The sequence below is a fragment of the Macrobrachium rosenbergii genome, chromosome 3, assembly GCF_040412425.1.
Source record: "Macrobrachium rosenbergii isolate ZJJX-2024 chromosome 3, ASM4041242v1, whole genome shotgun sequence".
Taxonomy (NCBI): Eukaryota; Metazoa; Arthropoda; class Malacostraca; order Decapoda; family Palaemonidae; genus Macrobrachium; species Macrobrachium rosenbergii.
The window spans coordinates 52,431,365-52,450,029 of NC_089743.1; the positions used below are offsets into that span (position 1 = coordinate 52,431,365).

Sequence of the window (18,665 nt, forward strand, 5' to 3'; positions counted from 1 at the left end):
TAATGTAGTCTCTTTTGGAAACTTGTAACCTATCGTTTGTATCTTGATTTTTTATTTTTGGAAAAAATCGTTGACCTATATTAACCAGACATTTAGTATGAAAAAGATATTCATACAAGTTCAGATATTGTAATTTAAAACTGAAGTAGAAAAGTTTGAAGTGAATTGTGATATTGGTAAAAATTTTCTAATTGAACTGGATTGTACATTATTGCCACAATTTAAAAACTGACAGTGGTGCACTCTTATGATATATGTTAGAGGTGGTAATTTTACAGATTTTATATTGCTATGCTATTAGCCATTCCCATAACTGAATTTATTTGCAGCTAATGTTTTAGTTCTTTGTCTGACAGCCTTAATGCCACCAAATGCACCATGCTCTTATGAATTGTTTTGATCGGAATATAGTTGTATGCAATACATTTTTGGTACCGTTAGGTGGAGGCTGAGCAGCCTTAACGTTACCATTAAGTAATGACCAACATTTGATAGCTTTGCACATAAGATTTTCCATATGACCTATCAATCTTGGTTTAAAAAAAATAAATGACATTTGTAAGGTTAATGGTTTCTTAAAAAGCAATGGCTATAGTGCATCTTTCTCTTCTACAAAATTGGGTGAATATGAACTTCTGTAAATGGAGAAACAAATCCTCACAAATTCATATTTGTGTTTGTAATAGCTTTTGTTTTATTTTTATTATTATTGTGTAGGGATATACATAAGAATTTTTAATATTGTCTAGTTATACATTTATTCACAGAAATGTGCTATATTTTTTGTGGGTACATGTAGATTGGCTTGTAAATCATAGTACTTATAATGTATAATGATACTCATATCTGTTAACTTAATTTTGCAAATGTTGCTTTTGGAATGGCGAATGTGTCTATAAGTGGTAGAGTACTTGTTTTGTAGGCAGTTATAATAATGATGCCAATTGGACACCATAGTGAAACCTTGTAATTTGAAATATCCGTCGTGCATCCTTCTGATGGAAGGATAATTTAAATTTCACATTCCATACAGTAAAAGGAAAATGCAAAGTTTGCTTTAAGTTTCCATATACTTGTCTTATGTTGTCGGAGGAAACTTGCTTTTATTTTTACTTCTGCCAGAATGATTAATGGAAGTCCTGAGTGTAGAAAGAAACGATGAAACATTTTGCTACAGTACAGGAGTGTAATATGTTTTCAGCCTTAATTTTATAGTTTTTTTTTTTTTTTTTTTTTTTTCCTCAAGTACTTAATGATTCTGTACTGCTTAGTTGGCTGCACCAACACCATACACTAGGTTTATTATGCACTACCCTATGTATACAGCAGTATGTACTGATGCCTTTTTTCTTTGTCTAGATTTAGCGGGTGGATTACGGTCATAAACACTTTTACCAGAAAGCACATGCTTTGTAAATGCACTAAGTTTTTTAAGATAATAAAACTGCTATTTTAACACTAAACCAAGGAAATCCTCTGAATCATAACACTTTTCTGTAAATACAATCCTGAAATGTGAAAACTCATTTTTAAAATAAAGATTTTATTCGAAACCTAATTAATTAATTAGGCTGGCCCTCTGAGGACTTCGTTGGAAACTCAAGGGTATTATAAGAGTTCTTTTTTTTTTTAGAACTGAAGCATAATATAGTAGATAATGAAGGGTGAAAAAGTTGTCGTGAAAGTTAGGTTGTTTCTGTGATTGTGAAAATTCCTATACCTGCCCTAGTCAAGATTGAGACACCTCTGCTGTGCATGCTCAGTCCTGCGTATGGTACAAAATATTCTTCCCTTTCATTTTATGTTGACTGATGTTGAGTCGGCATTACATTCATTCACGACTTCATATCTGATCATTTTCTTTGCCTTTAGAGTTTCTTCATGTTTTTTCAGTAAAGTCATGTTTGCAGTTTTTTCAGTTGTGTAATTGCTGGGTGCTGGCTATGACACTTTTCCTCTAGGTTTCTGTATTTCATATTGTATTTTACTTTGATTTTTTTGAAAATCAGATTTTTAGGTTTGCTTCACTTTCCAGTTCATTCAGTATTCCATTTGACGTTTTTGTTTGGGTGGTTATGCTTAGTGCTTTTGCATTTCAGTAGTTCCCTCCTGTGGATCATTGCATATTTTCATTTATTAGCTGTACTTATGCTCTACTTTTTGGATCATATAGCATTGAGAATTTTAATTTCACTTATTTATTTTGATACCATAGCCATGATTGTCTGAAATTTTAGATTAATTTTGAACTGATTTTGTCATTTTTCCTTTTCATTTCTCACGTTCGTTTACACATGATCTGTGATTGAGTGAGTGTTGGCCAGCGAATGTCTTGTGTGACAGTGGTCAAGTGTTGTCAACTTAGGTTCTTGTTTTTGACCTGTGACAAATTTCCCCACCAAGCTTGTGTGTACAACCCAGGGAAAGCTTGTGACTCATTCGTGTCGTAAGAATGTCATTGAGCTTTATGCTTTGTCCAAAGTGAGCCTGAGACACTAGTCATCTTCATTCCATCACCTCTGGTTTTGGTTTTGTTACTAAAACACAGTCTTTCATTGTTCTTGACCTCACAGTCAAGCTTTTTGATATTTTTGTATTGCATATACAGTAGCTTCCTCAGATAATGAGAACCTTTGTCCTGTAAGAGTGATTACACTTTATTTGCAGCAAAATTAGGGATTTCACTCCATATTAAAGGAGTTTTCTTAATATGGGGCATGGAAAATGTAGATAGAGTTCAAAGAATGTGATATACATAATAGAGTTCAAAGAATGTGATATACATACCGACATTGCAAAAGGCTCACTGACAGGTCTAAACTTTGACATGTACAGTTGTACATACTGTATAGGTAAAAATCCATGAAGTGCATTTTCTTTCCTCATCTCTTGCTGTACAGTGCAGTATTGAGCTCTGCCATTCTTTGGGAAGAAACAAAGTTGCTAATCTACTTTTAACAGGTTCTGTGTGAGAGATGTAATTCATACACTTGAAGATGATATGTCTTTGGGTCAGTTGTTGTAGTGGGTCATGCAACAGGTGGGGAAGGATGTGTTCCTTTATTTTCATCCACTGCATTGTAGATTTATTAGCATCTCCTCTTTCATGCACACTGTTGAGATGTGGCTAATTGGGGTATCTATCCTCGTGCCTCATTACTGAACTTAAATGAAAGTCACACCTTATGTCAATATCTTGCCTGCAACTTGGTCTTCAAAACTTAATTTTCTGGAGGTTGACTTTTGAACTTATTCTCCTCTAATCCTTGTAACCTTACAGCACACAGCTTCACCTCTTTGTTCTTTACTACTTTTGACCACTTTGCTCTTGTGCCTGAACTACTATTTAGACAAAATATAATTACATATTGGAGTTGTGATGAAACAGACTTAAGTTTTTATTACATAAAACAAGCTTTTTCATATAAAGTCACTAAAAGTGTATACAGTATATTGTATCTTCCTTCCTTCGATTTCTTTTTAATTTCTTGTACAGAAAGCAAGAGGGTGTTGCATGTTGTACCATATGCAGGAATGAGATGTATGATACAGTCTTCTCAATCTTGACTTAAACAAGAATGGTGTGACTTGGGATTTTCACTTTCACAGAAATACTGGGCTTAATATGGTTTATGGGTTTGTATGAAAAATGCTTTTGATTACATATTTTTCTTGGACGTTCAAATTATGTTAATGCTGTTTTGAAGTTTTATACCTGGTTACCAAAGTAATTTTTGAGCAAGCATACACATCTCATGCATAATATAGGACTGTAGCTATTTTCTCTTTTCTTTGTAATAGTTTGCTGATCTTTCTCGGGTTTTGATACTGAGATTTCATCTCTTTCATTGCATATATTTTTGGGATATTTCTTTCACCTTGTTTTGGCATTTTTATTCGTATTTATACACGTGTTCTTCACGTTTCATATACTAACATTAGTTTACTCTGCTGTTTAGTTAATTTCTCATAATTTATACAGTACAGTATAGGATTCATATACTGTACAAAATAAATTTTTAAGCACATTATTTTATAAGCATAGTATTTTCTTAGTCTGTATTGGTCATACTGAGTTATACATGATGCAGCTGCATCTTTTTTGACATGAAATGTTTTATTATTAGTAACTACCTCTGCTGTACTTGAACAAGAGTGCATCGTTCTCCTTACAAGTCCATGCTTCTGTAAGAATACCTTGTGTATGATATGAAGTTAACATTCCTAGATTTATTTAGGGATTATCAAGAAATTGCATACAGTAATTACCCAAGTGTTTGTGTTTGGATTTTTTGTCAGTGTAATGCAATGCAAAGGATTTGTGAAATTCCATGACTCGTGTCTTCCATGTGGATTCACTTATTATTATTATTATAATTATTGTTATTCAGAAGATGAAACCCATTCATATGGAACAAGCCCACAGGGGCCATTGACTTAAAATTCAAGTTTCCAAAGAATATGGTGTTCATTAGGAAGAAGTAAGAATAGGTAAAGGGAAATACAAAAAGAAGAGATCCCACACATTAATTAATAAATAGATAAAAATATATAAAAATGCAAAGAGAATAGTATTAGGGTAGTAGTGCACTTCATCTTCACTTGAACTTCTGAAGTTCTAATTGCACGACACTCTCTGGGAAGCTATTACACAGTCCAACCGTGTGAGGAATAAAGGACCTCTGGGACTGAGAAGTTTTATAGCAAGGCACATTTACTCTTTGCACTATGATATTATGCAGTAAAACATAACATAATAGTGCATAGTATAATATATTGCAAGCACAGGATACAAATTCCTTGACATACATATCATGGCTAAGCAATTTACCATATGTTCATTTTATTCTTGGTTTGAGTTTCTGGTTGTATGTAAACTATTAATATCTACACTTACAATAAAAAAGGTGCTTGTTCAAGAACTATTTGGTAAATCAGTTACACAAAGTGTTTCCTTACAGTTCATTGTATACACTTGAGCCATCAGATTTATGCTGTGGTTTTATTGTGTGGCGATTATGTACCAAGGAGCTTAAACTATATTTTTGTGCAATTTTCACTTTTATTTTAGTTTCTCATCACTCATGTAATGAAGAATGAAAAATGTTTCTAACCCATTTACAGAGTTCAGATTCATTCATTGCTTTTAGCGTACAAAGCTAAAATTCTTTAAGCTTTGTTCATCAGGAGGTAGTGACAAAATTCCTGTAATCACTGTGATTTATTTATGCAAAAGAAAACAAAATCATAATTCATGTTCATAGTGTTGTGGCCTCTTAAATACAGTATATTGAAGGACTTATTTAGCCATAACCTTTTTTTAACCAGTCATTTGCTGTCTGGTTTGAAACACAGTGCATTGCTGTGTTGTTTAGATTTTAACAGTATTGTGCTTTTGTGGTTTCATAATACAAGCAGAGAAGTATTAGTTATGCTGTGTGTTAAAAGATAGCTATGCCTTTCTCCTTTGAGATAAGTGACAGCCTTGAATAAGCAAGTAATTTATTGAAGTCAGTTACATTTCTCCACAGTAGTTTTGCTTTTTGCTTAAAAGGTTTGTCACTGATTTCATTGTTTGATGGCAGAATAGCTTAATTTGTGTGAGTTGGTTAACCCTTCTTGTGGAGTAATACTAAACTCTGCTTCAGCTGGTATTTCTGTGTATTAGAAGTCATTTGTGTAGTGGAGTTAACTGTTTGTGGGTTGACATATGTATAAAAATTAAATACATGTTGTCCCCTACGTGACATGGTGTGAAGCTTCATCATTCTAGACATGGTCTTCTGCACCAAGTGTACTCATAGATGTATGTATGTGTACTTGTGTGTGTGTCTGTATGTATGTATGTATGTGAGTGTGGATGTGTAAAGTATTCCTTTGTACCTAAACCTTTCCCACTTCCCAGCATACCTTTTCCTAATTGGTTCCCTTACATCATTACTAATCTGTGGTTTCTCTGTCTTGAGTTCTTGTTTGTTGTGATGTTTAGTGTTTTGTTATTTTATGTTTTGTTTAGTCATTATTCCAATTTACAGCAGGTGCAGATAAATAATTTAAAAAAGCTAACCGGTCTTTATAATGCCTTAAACAGGTACCAAAGTGAATGTATATTGAATAATTCCATGCATTGGTGATCATTAGCCCTTTCATTCATTGACTTGCATTTTATTCTATTTTTTGCTTAACCTCCAAAAAACTGATGATAACTTTAACACAGTTTACTATTGCTGCTAGATGTTCTTAAGCTCAAGGGGCCTTTAACAGTTACGTGATAGTTTACCCATTCATTTCCTCTTGGTTGCAGCATAAATTCCTCTTTGGTTGCAGTATGAATCCTAGCTGGTTGCTATTTAACTTTCTTTTGGTTGCCTCATGATTCCTTGTTGGTGGTTGTGCAGGAGGGAATGGCATGCTCAGTGAGTACACTCGAAATGAACTGCGGGCTCACGTAGGTGCCCGGAGCACAGGTGGTGGGGGAGGGGGAGGGCCAGCCTCCCCTTCCCCTAGTCAGCAGCAGCAGCCACCACAGCAACAACAGCAGCCGCAGCCACAGCCACAACAACAACAACAACAACAGCAGCAGCAGCAGCAGCAGCAGCAGCCTCAGCAACAGCCACAGCAGCAGCAGCAGCAGCAGCAGCAGCAGCATCAGCAGCAGCAACACCAAACCTCACCACCACCACACCTGGCCTTCCAACAACCCCCCGACCATCATCACCACCACCACCAACACCACCTTGAACAGCCGCTACTTCACTCTTACTCCCCCTCAGGTACCTGTCCTCTGACTGTCCCTCATTTCATACACTAGCATCATATGCAGCATCAGGTAGTCTAACCTTATTTCATTGTTGTTCTCAAGCCATGTCAGTTGATACTTAGGATTCAGTTTTGCTGCCAGTAGCATCTTTGGCAGTTTGAACTCATGGTTACTTAGCTGACTGGTCATGTGAGCTGCTTAAGTCAATTCAAATATTATCAGCTTCTTAGCTTTGTTTATAATTCTCCTAACTGTGCTTGTTGTAGTCTTTTGCTTATCACTAGCTGATTTTGCCATATGTACAGACTCATCCACCCTGACAACTGAATGTGTCTCTTGTAAATTTCATCCTCATCCTTTCTCTTGATCATTATTACCCTTGTATTGCATGTGTAGCTTTATACACTTACTATGAAGTATACATTTTTAATTGATTTAATCCAATCTTGCCAAAATAGCAGTTGTTAAACCTGTAAGTATTGACTGTGTTGCTTGTTACTCATTTGCCGTACTTTGTGGTATTTCATCAATGTATGATGTAGTTGTCGTGAATATTAATGTACTGTACATTCATATTTGCCTGTTGAGACATGAACTACACAAGGAAGGCTTTTAGGTTATACTCAAGTTATCATTCAAGAATAGAGTTCAGTACATGTCTATTCTCTATAGTATTAGTTATTGTTTCTCAAGCAGCAAGTGATCTAATTTAGTAAATGATCGTTACCATTCTGCATGTTAGATGCCAAAAACTTCACCAGAACAAATTTTGGAAATGCGATTTCCAGTTACTGCTTTCCATAGATTTGGTCTAATACCTAAGCATTTCATCAGATGTGAATAGGCAACTGCTGCTGAATAAGATAGGCTCCCCATCACCTGTTTCTCATTGTGCTTGTACCTTACCGGAGACTCACTCTTATAACATTGATTTTAGGTTAATTGCTTTGTTTTATAGGAAAAGAATACAAAAAATTATATTCACCATGAGGTGATTACAGCTAAATGAAGGTTTAAATATAGAAAAACTTGAATTTTTGATGGGTAATTTGAAAAAAAAAATACTTTGGTAGTTTGAAAAATAAAAATATCTAATACTTTTAATTTACTCAGATCTGAAACTGTTGCATAAAGGAGAAAATTAATCGCTGTTATTGTTTATACCAGTACTGTTATATAGGTAATATCTTACAACTCATATTTCAAATCTAAAACATTGGCCGTGTTACCTACCTGCACTGCATTCATCATATATTAAATAATGAAAAAACTGTGTGGCCTAATTGAGAAGGCTTTAAGATGTTAAAAAAATCGTGTGTGCCATGCATAGTATATTTTGTTAAAATATTTAACATTTTTATTATGATTTAAATGATTTGGTTATATGAATAGTATTAGTTTTTCTGTGTTTATAGAATTAAGCCTGTTTTGGATTGAGAATACAGTGTATATGGTAACTGTGGTTATTGCCCATGTAGCTCTAACATTTCATTGCTAATTATCTTGTATTTATTTGGAATCCCAGAACTAATCCTATGATTTTTCATTTAGTCAAAATTCAAAATTTTCATTACATCTCGCATCCTTTAGCTGTACCCAACCTCTTCACATATCCTTTGGGAAAAATTTAAGTTGTTCCAATGGGAATACAAACCTATGTTTTCATAGATGAAGTACTCAACCCCATGATGCGCTGAGTACTCCATATATGAAATTGTAGGTTTGTATCCTAGGAAAAATACAAATTACATTTGAATTTGGTATTTTGTCAAATATGGACGGTAAAGGGATTATAGTACTGTACTACATTAAAAATAATGTGATGGACACACGTGAATGACAAGAAATTGTAGTCCTTTCCATCTTGGCAGTTAGTGCTAAAATTTATTTTTCTTTTTATTATTTTAGGGAACATTTCCAGTTTTCTTTCTGTGTATAAATATTAAGCTCTCATGCTTGGTAGGATTAAAGTGTTCTTTGTTATACTGTACAAACAAATATTTGAATTTTTTAGAAGTTTGTTGAACTAGGGTGTGAGACAATTCTTCATTCATCCCTGCTTGTTTAATATAGCCTTGTTTTATTTTAGATTTCTTATCCAAGGTGTTTGTTATTGCAGATACAATATTATGCAAGTGAGAAGTACTTAGTTCAGCAATACCTTTGGATATAATTGTTATTATGCTTAGTCATTTGTTCTGGAAAAGTTTTTGGCATTATTACCAATGTAGCTGTGATATTTGAAGTTGTGGATTATTTAGTACATGGGTACTTGCTGCATTAATTGCAACCACTATTGCTAAGTAAGCATTTTGCATGATTGTACATTCAAAATATTATTATTTCTGGATCCTATATTTCAGTACATATGAATTTTGATAAACATTATCTTGAAGATGAATGATTAGTATAATGCACTTAGTATGAATGATTAGTCTGGAACACAAATAATTTTTAGGAAATGTTGTCAGAGTGAACAAATCTTAATTTATTTGACACAATTACATTATTGTTTATAAGATAAGCCTTTCAAGCCAGCCTTATGAGCATTAAGGTTTTATCTCAGTGGTCTGACTAATCAAAGGAATGGTAATGAAGTACTGTACTACAGTGTATTGTTTTTTTTTAACTTTAGGATGGTTCTAATTCTTGAGATCTGAATTTTGAGAAGATGAATCCAAATTTTTGCATTAGTATATCAAGAAAATATGAGTTGCCCAATAGAGATGGCATTTAAGCGTGTTAAGTTTGTTTTGTATAGTTTTGAACCTTTAAGTTATTGTAATGTTTGCTTTTGTGCACACATAAGAATGCTTCTACAGTTGAAGTTGTTTTCAACATAATTTGGATAAAAATTAGTTCTAGACTGACCTTTCGTTGATACAGTAACAGTAATCTGTAACAATCCTGATTGGTTTAGGTTACCAATTTTTTAAAAATTTTGAACTCCCAAGGAAGATTAATATATGTAATTATATTGTTCAGTTCAACTCCCAAGTTATTTTATGAACATTGAATGCATTTAAAATAATCTTTGATGGCAACTTCATGTGCACAGCAATGCCCACCAGTTTTGGCAAATGAGGTCAGAGGTTAACACAAAATAGTGTTAACCATTTGAAACTTGGCATGTAACTAACTAATGTAAACTAATTTAAGCCCTTAAAAAAAGGGTTGTAAACTAATTTAACCTCCATGTGAAGGGATCTACATTTAATTTCAACCCTTAATGGGAATGGGTGGCTGACATTTAGGCTTAACTAGAGCATTGGACACTATGCTTTCTTATAATTACAGAATTAATATCATTATGAGGTAGAAGAGTACCGTAAAGTATATTGTAATGAAGTATATTTGACGTGCTGCGCCGAATGTTGAGAGAAGGGGTTTGTGTGTGTTATTTTATATATTTTTCTCCGGAGGAAGAGAAAGATAAAAGTAAATCCACCAGTTGGAAATTATTCTTTAGGAATTCAAAATCTGTAGCAATTACATTTCATAACTTGAAGGTAGAAGGGAAGATAGATGACAAAAATAGTGAACAAAGTACTGCAGATCTGAATATAGTAAAATCCAGGAAAGGGGCTTTAGAAATGTGGAGCAATTTTGTTGAAATTGTATACTTAGTTTTTAGCAAAGCTGGCTGAACGGTAGTTAGGTAATGAAGAAACCAAAAGGAAGGTTTTAATTATATATCTTTAGGGAAATAGGAGAGAGTGCATGTACTTCTCTGATTGTATATTAGCCCTTTCACTTATTGGTGACCGATATAAACGTCATCCAAATTTAAGTCCTTTACTTGCTGATGATGTACGCCGTCAAAAAAAAAAAAAATTGCACAAACCACCAGACAGGATGAGGCTCGAGGATCATTTTCACCGAGTGTTCTGATTCTTATAAATATATATATATATATATATATATTATTATAATATATATATATATATATATATATATATATATATATATATATATATATATATATATATATATATATATATATATGTTTACCTGTTTTGTATAGTTTTAGGTTTTTATTCTACAATTACATCAATTATCTTTTTTTTCTGCAAGAGAGAGAGAGAGATTTATGCATATGTAAAATATATGTCTATATTTTGTTTTGTATTGTTTTAGATTTTTATTCTATAATTACATCATTTATCTATTTTCTGAGAGAGAGAGAGAGAGAGAGAGAGAACGAACACTTGACTAGATGACGTTGCCATTAATTTTTTTATATATTCCTAGGTGTAATTACAACTTTTGCATTGCAAAACCTGCGTAATTTATCTGGATATATTATGGATTTACAACCATGACTTTATCGCAAATATTTTTTGAGCCAAATTATTTTTGCGGGGGAAATGCAAAATTTTCACGTATCCCATAATTTCCACTCATCCTTTCACCCACATAGTTTATTTTGGGAGGATTTTATGCCATTGTATAGAGCAATCATGCAGCTACAAAATTAAACAAAATTGAGCAGTCTACCTTGAAACTGTCGGAGTCACGCATATTTGAACAAAAAAAAAAGGTACAAACTTTTTTTGTGAGTATTGTATTGCGTGGGTGGCGGGCACTTTTCTTACGGTAAACACATTACTTTATATTTTCCTTGCAATAATTACAGCTTTTTACATGTATTAGCTAGGTAATTTACATGGGTGTGCTGTGGACAAAAACGAAGACTTTATCACAATTAGTTTTTTTTGGTAATTTTTGGAGGGGAAAAGTGCAAAATTTTCTGGTATCATAATTTCTACCCATTATTTCATCTACATGATAGGTATTTTGGGGGGTTTTTTATGCCATTGTATAGAATAAGTAATCATCTGCAAAATGAAACAAAATTGCGTCTTTGAACAAATAAAGGTATAAGATTTTTCATGCTTACTGTTCCAGTCACTGCCACTTCCCACATGTAATTGTTTATTTGCTGCCACTTCCCACATGTAATTGTTTATAAAAGTCATAAGCGAAAGGGTTAATATGAACACAGTACACTTGTCCATTTTATTGGTAAGAGTGAGGTTCCCAGCCATATTTCATGAATGAGCTCTGTATTTAACTACCCTACTAGAGGTTAGACTTTATTTACAATTTTTCTTTAAGTAAATAGCATAGACCATGTGTCTTTTCATTGATATCAATGATTGCATTATGGTTGATTTTTGTTTATTGATAAGTGTAAGGTTCCAAATCAAATTTCACAAAAAACTTGGCTTGTAAACCAGCTGTGCAAGGAGATAGTCTGTTTTAATGTCTCAGTATAGTGTTCAGCATATACACCTGTGCAAGACAGAATACTGTACTGATTTTTGTAACACAAAGCAATTATTCCGAATGAGCTGTTGAATTATATTGTGCCTTACTTTGGTGGATTTAAATTCCTGTCCAGCCAAACTTTCTGAGTCAAGATCCAGATAAATTCCCACTGCACATTCACTGCCATGGTTGCAGATAGTAATTCTGCATGATTCTCTTTTTCATTGGGCTTCTTGCAGTCTTCAACATTGGATATCTAGGATCACCTTTTGCCAGTGGCAGTGCTTTAGTTAATTTTATCATTTCTTTTTAATAGCTTTAGTCAGTTCAGTAGTAACTGGCCCATTTTCAAGCTTTTGAAACATGCCTGTATGAGTTAAACCAAGGACTTTGTCAATTTTGTGATTTTTGCTATTAGTGTTTTTTTTTTTAGTTGCATATCATTGGGAATTTAACTTTACTTAAAGTTGGGCCTGGGACATTATTGCATTTCTTCTCAGAAATATGCAAGTTTTTGTAAAATCTTTTATCACTACACATTCTTTCAGTACCCCAAAGTTTTTTTTTAGTGTGTTTAGTATATTTTCTGTTTCATTTCATTATCTAATGATTTTGCCTTGATTTTATTTCTTTGGGGATTAATTTTATATCGTGGTGATTGTGGGCGTTGGTAGCTAGTGATTGTTAAGTGTTTTAGACCAGAGTAATCTTTCTTTAGGCCTTTTTTTTTATTCTAAATGGTAACTATACTTCAGTGTCCATACCAAGGGCTTCCTGGACTGGCTTGCAGCTCATTCATTTTTTATTTGGATTTAGACCCATCTCTGTTGTGTGCTTCCTGCTGGGATTATCATAAGAACACTCGAAATATTTAAAACAATTTTATTCTTTTCTGAAAGATGAAAACAAGGATATTAAAGTTGAAGATAAGGTTACAAGAACTATAGAGGCAGTATTCTGAAAATTTTCAGAATGAAGAAGTGTAAAAGATGATGCCACAAGATATACATGGAGTAAGAGGATTTTGATGCTGAGAACCATGTTGTGATAGATGAACGAGTGCTAGAAGAGTTAACACACTTCTGATGTCTTGGGAATACAGTGGACTTGAAGCAAGAGTTGAGAGAGCAGTAAGGATAGCCACACTGTGGATGAAATGGAGAGAGCACTATACTACTGTTAAAGTCCCTTCAGCAGGAAGAGCAAAGCCTTATGTATATGGTTATATAATGCCTGTGCTACTATATCCAGTTATAACATGGATACTGACAAGGAAAATAGATAAGATTTGGAAAAGTTGTGACCATATAATGTTCAGATACAGTTGCAGTACAGTAAGAAGAAAGTCTTATGAATGATGGCTTGAGAGAGATCTGGTATCAAGACGTTACAAAAAAAAATTCAAAGATTGAGATGGTTTAGACATGTGATGAGAGTTGGTGAAAAATAGTCAGAAAAGCAGCAGGTATGGAAATTGCAGGATGAAGGCCTGTATGAAAAAGGGGTAGATGAAGAGTTAGACCTGAAAGAACTTCAGGGAGAAAGGGCATAGGACAGGAGAGTGGCAAGATCTCATTTTATTTTACTTGTAACTGCATGAAGGGAAAAGCTGACAAAGACATTTTTGATGATTATTATTTTTCCATAACACACACTTAACCATAATAAATTAAGCCCCAACCTCCAGACCTCATAGATTGGATTTATTTGAAAGTGGAAGAATGACTTGTTGGTGATCATCACACATAAGGAATCAATTAAATTTGATCTTGAAAGCTGGAGTCACAAAAGGAATCTAGCTTTTAGTAATCTGTATTTATTCTGTCTATTTTACTTTCTCAAATCAGAATCTTCCCCTATTAGTCTTAGTCACCTGTATCACATATCTTGTTTTCTTTTTTTAACAAAACAATTTCTCCCTTCACCCATTCCTTCCTCAACCTTTTTCATCATTCTGACATGACAAACCAGGGTAGCCATTCAGTCACACCATCATTGTCATACTGCTGAATATCTTTGGTAATCCCATCAATTCCTGGTGTCTTTCTGTTCTTATAACTCTCTTAATTGGCTACCTTACATATTTAACAGTCACTTCCACAAACATTTCCAATCTCGGCATCGTTCACCTTTGCTTCTTTTCTATCCATCGTATTCAACAAATCTTCAAAATACTCTTCCTACTGACCCAGGAGTGCATATCTTCAGATAGCACCTCACCATTTGCATATTTTTTCTGATTTTTTAGATTAATGAACCTTTTTCTGTATTTACTTTCCTTGAGAATCATATTTAGTTTTCCTTAAAAGTTAATTTCCACCTCCACATGGGTTTTTATTACTTGACACTCTCATACTGACTACCTTATCCATCCTCATGTGTGCCTGCACGTGATTGTATTTTCTTTCTTGCAAAAGTGCCTCATAATCTTTTTTTCCTTCACTAATTTTTATATTCTCAAACAACCACTTGCTGATTTTATCTTTCTTATTCCTGCAAATTCCCTGTTGTCCCTACCCTTTACATACTCCTTATCTACTCCCACATTTGTCTCTTGCTGTAGTCCATAGTTGATCTATTTTCTGCAAAATGCTTTTCTCGCCACTTCTTTTTCCAGTTCATATCTTAATTATCTAATTAGGGAACTGTAGCTCCAACAATCAAGCATCTTTCCAAGTTTACCCTCACTACCGGTACACTATTTCCATTTCATTTACTACATGAACTGCCAATAGTACCGTCTGTTTCACATACAGTTGCATTTATATCACATAACAGAACCACCTTTCATGCTCTCCAAACTCAGTCAGGCAAAGATTCAGTGCAGTTGCCCTTCCATCATCATGCCCAGTTGTATAGCCAAATGGCAGAATAAAGATGTCAATGGGGGAATGTCAGTAGGGAGAAAATCAATGTTGATACCCAGATTTATGGGTATCTAATGGAAATAGAAACAAAAATATTTTTTTCCTAGGAATAACAAGTATGTACACCTTACACAATCTATCGAGCTGTGCCACGACTTCCAGATCCTAGATCCTACTCAGTTTTCAAATTATTAATTGAATTTTTACTAAATTTAGTTTTGCTTGTGTGTGTGTGAGTGTGTGTTTGGGGAAGGGAGGGGGAACTAGCAAATGATTAGTGAAAGTTAATTTTAATACAATTATTGGTAGACTTTTTAATGGAAGGTAATAATTCATGGTGTATGTAGCATATTTTCATATACCTAAAATATTTAAACACTTGAGTGTAAGCTGAACCTGGATTATTCCTGTTGGCAAAGGAAACAAAGTTTTTATGTTTTAAAAATAGGGAAATAAAATAAAAATCTTTTCAACTGTTGTACCTGTATTTGGACACTCATATCTGTATTTAAAGAGCAAACTGTTGATTATTCCTATAGTACTGGGAGTGGCTTTGTAGGAAACTGATGCTGTATTTATGAATTTATTGGGTATGAAATGTGTTTTATTTTAAGAGCAGATGTGAACTGGAGTCTTATAGCTTTATTGAATTATGTAAGCAGTTTTGCCATTTGTTATAAATTTGTGGAAACCCTAACTGTATATAGTATAGTGAAGAAAGTTACTGTTTGTTTTATGTTTTTCAATTGTTACATAGTTTAAGATTGCTTCATGTCATATGGGATGTGTTTTTGTGCACTGATGTTAAAAAGTAGCTCTGTTAATTGTATTTTCAGGTTGCGATAGATTAGTGTCTATTAAATGTATTTTCAGGTTATTATTACTCTATCTGCAGAGTGCAAAGAAATTTTCACTATTCAATGTTAAAGAGTTTTCAAGCAAGGTTGGATGCTTTTTGTACTTAGTGTTGATCTTCATTGTTTTTTGTAGAAGAAAATTCATAAGGTGCCTCCTTTTTATTTCAGCACAGCCAGCAATTTTTTTTTTTTTTTTTTTTTTTTTTGTTCCACACCAGCATGGCTTAATTTTTAAAAGTTTTTATTGCATGAATTTGATTGCATGAACACTAATGCATGATGAATATTGTAACCACATTCACTTTCTATAATGACTCTCAATTTGGATATAATTACAAATTCATGTAAATTTCCCTTGCAGTTTTAGAATTTTTAAATAACCTTTTCAAAAGAAAATTAATTTGATTTATTACAGGCAAAGCGCTGCTTTGTTAGAATACAGTTTAGGCACTTTTCAGATATTTCAGGTTTATACATATATACATATGTAAATATAACTGCGCTTGTAAAGAAAATTTCCGCCAGTTTTTATGTTTACTGTATATGCAAGGTAGGCTCACATGTTATATATACTGTAAATATATACATGGGTGTTGTTATAAGTATGTGTAATGGTGTTAAATATGCCTAAGAAGATTGAAAATCTAGGTTTTTTCAGGATTTAATAGGGTATGTCAGCTTCATTATACTGTAGTCATTTTGCCTTTGACAGTACTGTACAAGACTTTTTTTTTTATATTTTTGTCGTGTAAAGCAGTGCAGGTCAGGTCTCAAAATATTACTATTTCACTAATATTCTTTTATATTCTTTGAATGCTTCATGCTGTACTGTAGTCAGATGGAAGTGGCTACACTTGCTCACTCAAAATAAGACTAAAAAAGCACACTTGAATAACATTGATTTTAGGCGGTTACAGTACATTAGTAAGAAATTCTGTGTCAGTGGATACTACCAGGTCATATGTCACAGTAATACATGAGCTTCATCCATTATTGGTAAATCATTTGCATGCAAAAGATGTTTTTCCTTCGTAAATTGTACAGAGGAGTATACTATCATGTCTGGAAAAATTCAAAATATATTCAATTTGATTTCAAATCTTGTTTATGAATTGCCTTTTATTTTATGATTTACATTTATACAAATAGTTTTTTATTGTTTATAGATTATAGTTGGCAGAAATTTCAGGGGCAGGAAGTGTGGGATCTTACATAATTTCAAGACAAAAGTTTAAGAAACACTGTCTTGAGGGTACTAAAGGTCCTACAAAGTGTTCCTTACCCGGCAATATTTTTGGTCCTTGCTTTTCATTCATTTTGCATCTTGCCAAGCTTGCTGTCAACTTCAATTTGAAATCATTCCACTTCTGGTGGTCTTTTTACGAACTCAAATAAGATCTGGCAAGCTTTCCTAAGAGGAATTATTCGGGATCTGATATATTGCAAATAGCGGAATAATGATGAATGCAAAAATAAATAAATCAATCAATCAATAAATAAATAAAAATCCTTCGGGCGAACCCATCGTTAAAATCCTTAATAATAATCATAACATCTCGAAACAGGGTGATTAAATCATTCGGAAACATAGGGGTAGATAAAAAATCTCACACTTTGGAAGTAAAAGATGAGAAAGAGTTATATTGGAGCATCTTCCCTCTAAACTATTTCATTTTCATTTATACCCAAAATTTCATTTTCATTTTATTCGCCTAGCCTGTACTTGGAGCTACTAGTGTTTAGTGGATGTTGTTTTACCTAATTACAATGCTACAGCGAAACACTCATCAGTCGTGGAATCATATTCTAATTTGCACGTAGTCTTCAACAGGCCTTCCTTTCATCATTCAACCAAAATGACACAGTGCAGAGAGTAACAATGATTTAGAAATTCAGCATTTTACATCTTCACTCCTAAATTCAAATGTTTTTATCGAAGAAATTATTCCCTTTGTGACGGGACTCTCAGTCCATAGTGCATCTTTTGAAGGTCACTGGAATCAGACGAAAATGTGAGACTTATATTAGTTAACATGCTTATAAGTCACAAAATAGCTCGCGACAATATATTCAGCCAAGGCCACAGGAAAAATAAAAGGAGTACCAAGCGCTTTCGTGTTATTTCAACACACTGTACCTCGAAAATGTGTTGAAATAACACAAACGCGCTTGGTACTCCTTCTTTATTTTTCCTGTGGCCTTGGCTGAATTAATTAACAGATTCAGCAAGGACAACACTCTCATCTGTCAGTTTTAAAGGTGGACAGTTACATAATTTTACACCTCTTGTCAATATCCGCATACGTACTGACTTTGCATTGATGAAAATAATGTGCTGATCTTATTCTTTGCATACTGGTCGCGAATTTTCAACAGGATATTTCAGGCGAAAAATTAAAGTGCAAAAATTCAAGCTCTCATCCGAAAGGGGCAAATTGTTCATCGGTATATTAGCTAGATGACATCTAACCCCGCAATTATCTACGTCCTGACTGGGACAATAATGAGCCCAAAATTCATGAGTCCTGTGTACCCCCGGTAATTCAAGAGCGATGTATAACACTGTATGGAAATAAATCTTGATATACGATTATCACTAACTGATTATATCTACGAGAAATATCAGTAAGTTCCTAAAAGAATAAAAGAAATTAAAATAAAAAGTTAACTGTTATGATTATTAGTATGACCGTAAGAATTTTAACAGCAATACTGTATGCATAAACATTTTATTATGTAATATAGAAACAGAGGATGAACATTCGTTTTCACAGATTTTAAGCAATTTTTTTTTATCAGAATTTCTTTATTTTCTTTTTTAACCAATATCACAGACATACATACATACATACATACATACATACATACATACATACATACATACATACATACATAAATACTACATACATA

General features: G+C 33.4%; 1 protein-coding gene across 3 annotated transcripts in view; it reads left to right on the plus strand.

Annotated features, from left to right (window-relative positions):
* Nucleotides 1-18,665, plus strand: part of LOC136855648 (nuclear receptor coactivator 2-like) — a 466,631-nt gene that overhangs the window by 417,680 nt on the left and 30,286 nt on the right. For all 3 annotated transcript variants that reach the window (XM_067132856.1, XM_067132865.1, XM_067132847.1), the window contains one exon: nucleotides 6,399-6,773. In XM_067132856.1, coding sequence (XP_066988957.1) covers nucleotides 6,399-6,773 — 375 coding nt within the window. The remainder of the gene's footprint in view (nucleotides 1-6,398; nucleotides 6,774-18,665) is intronic.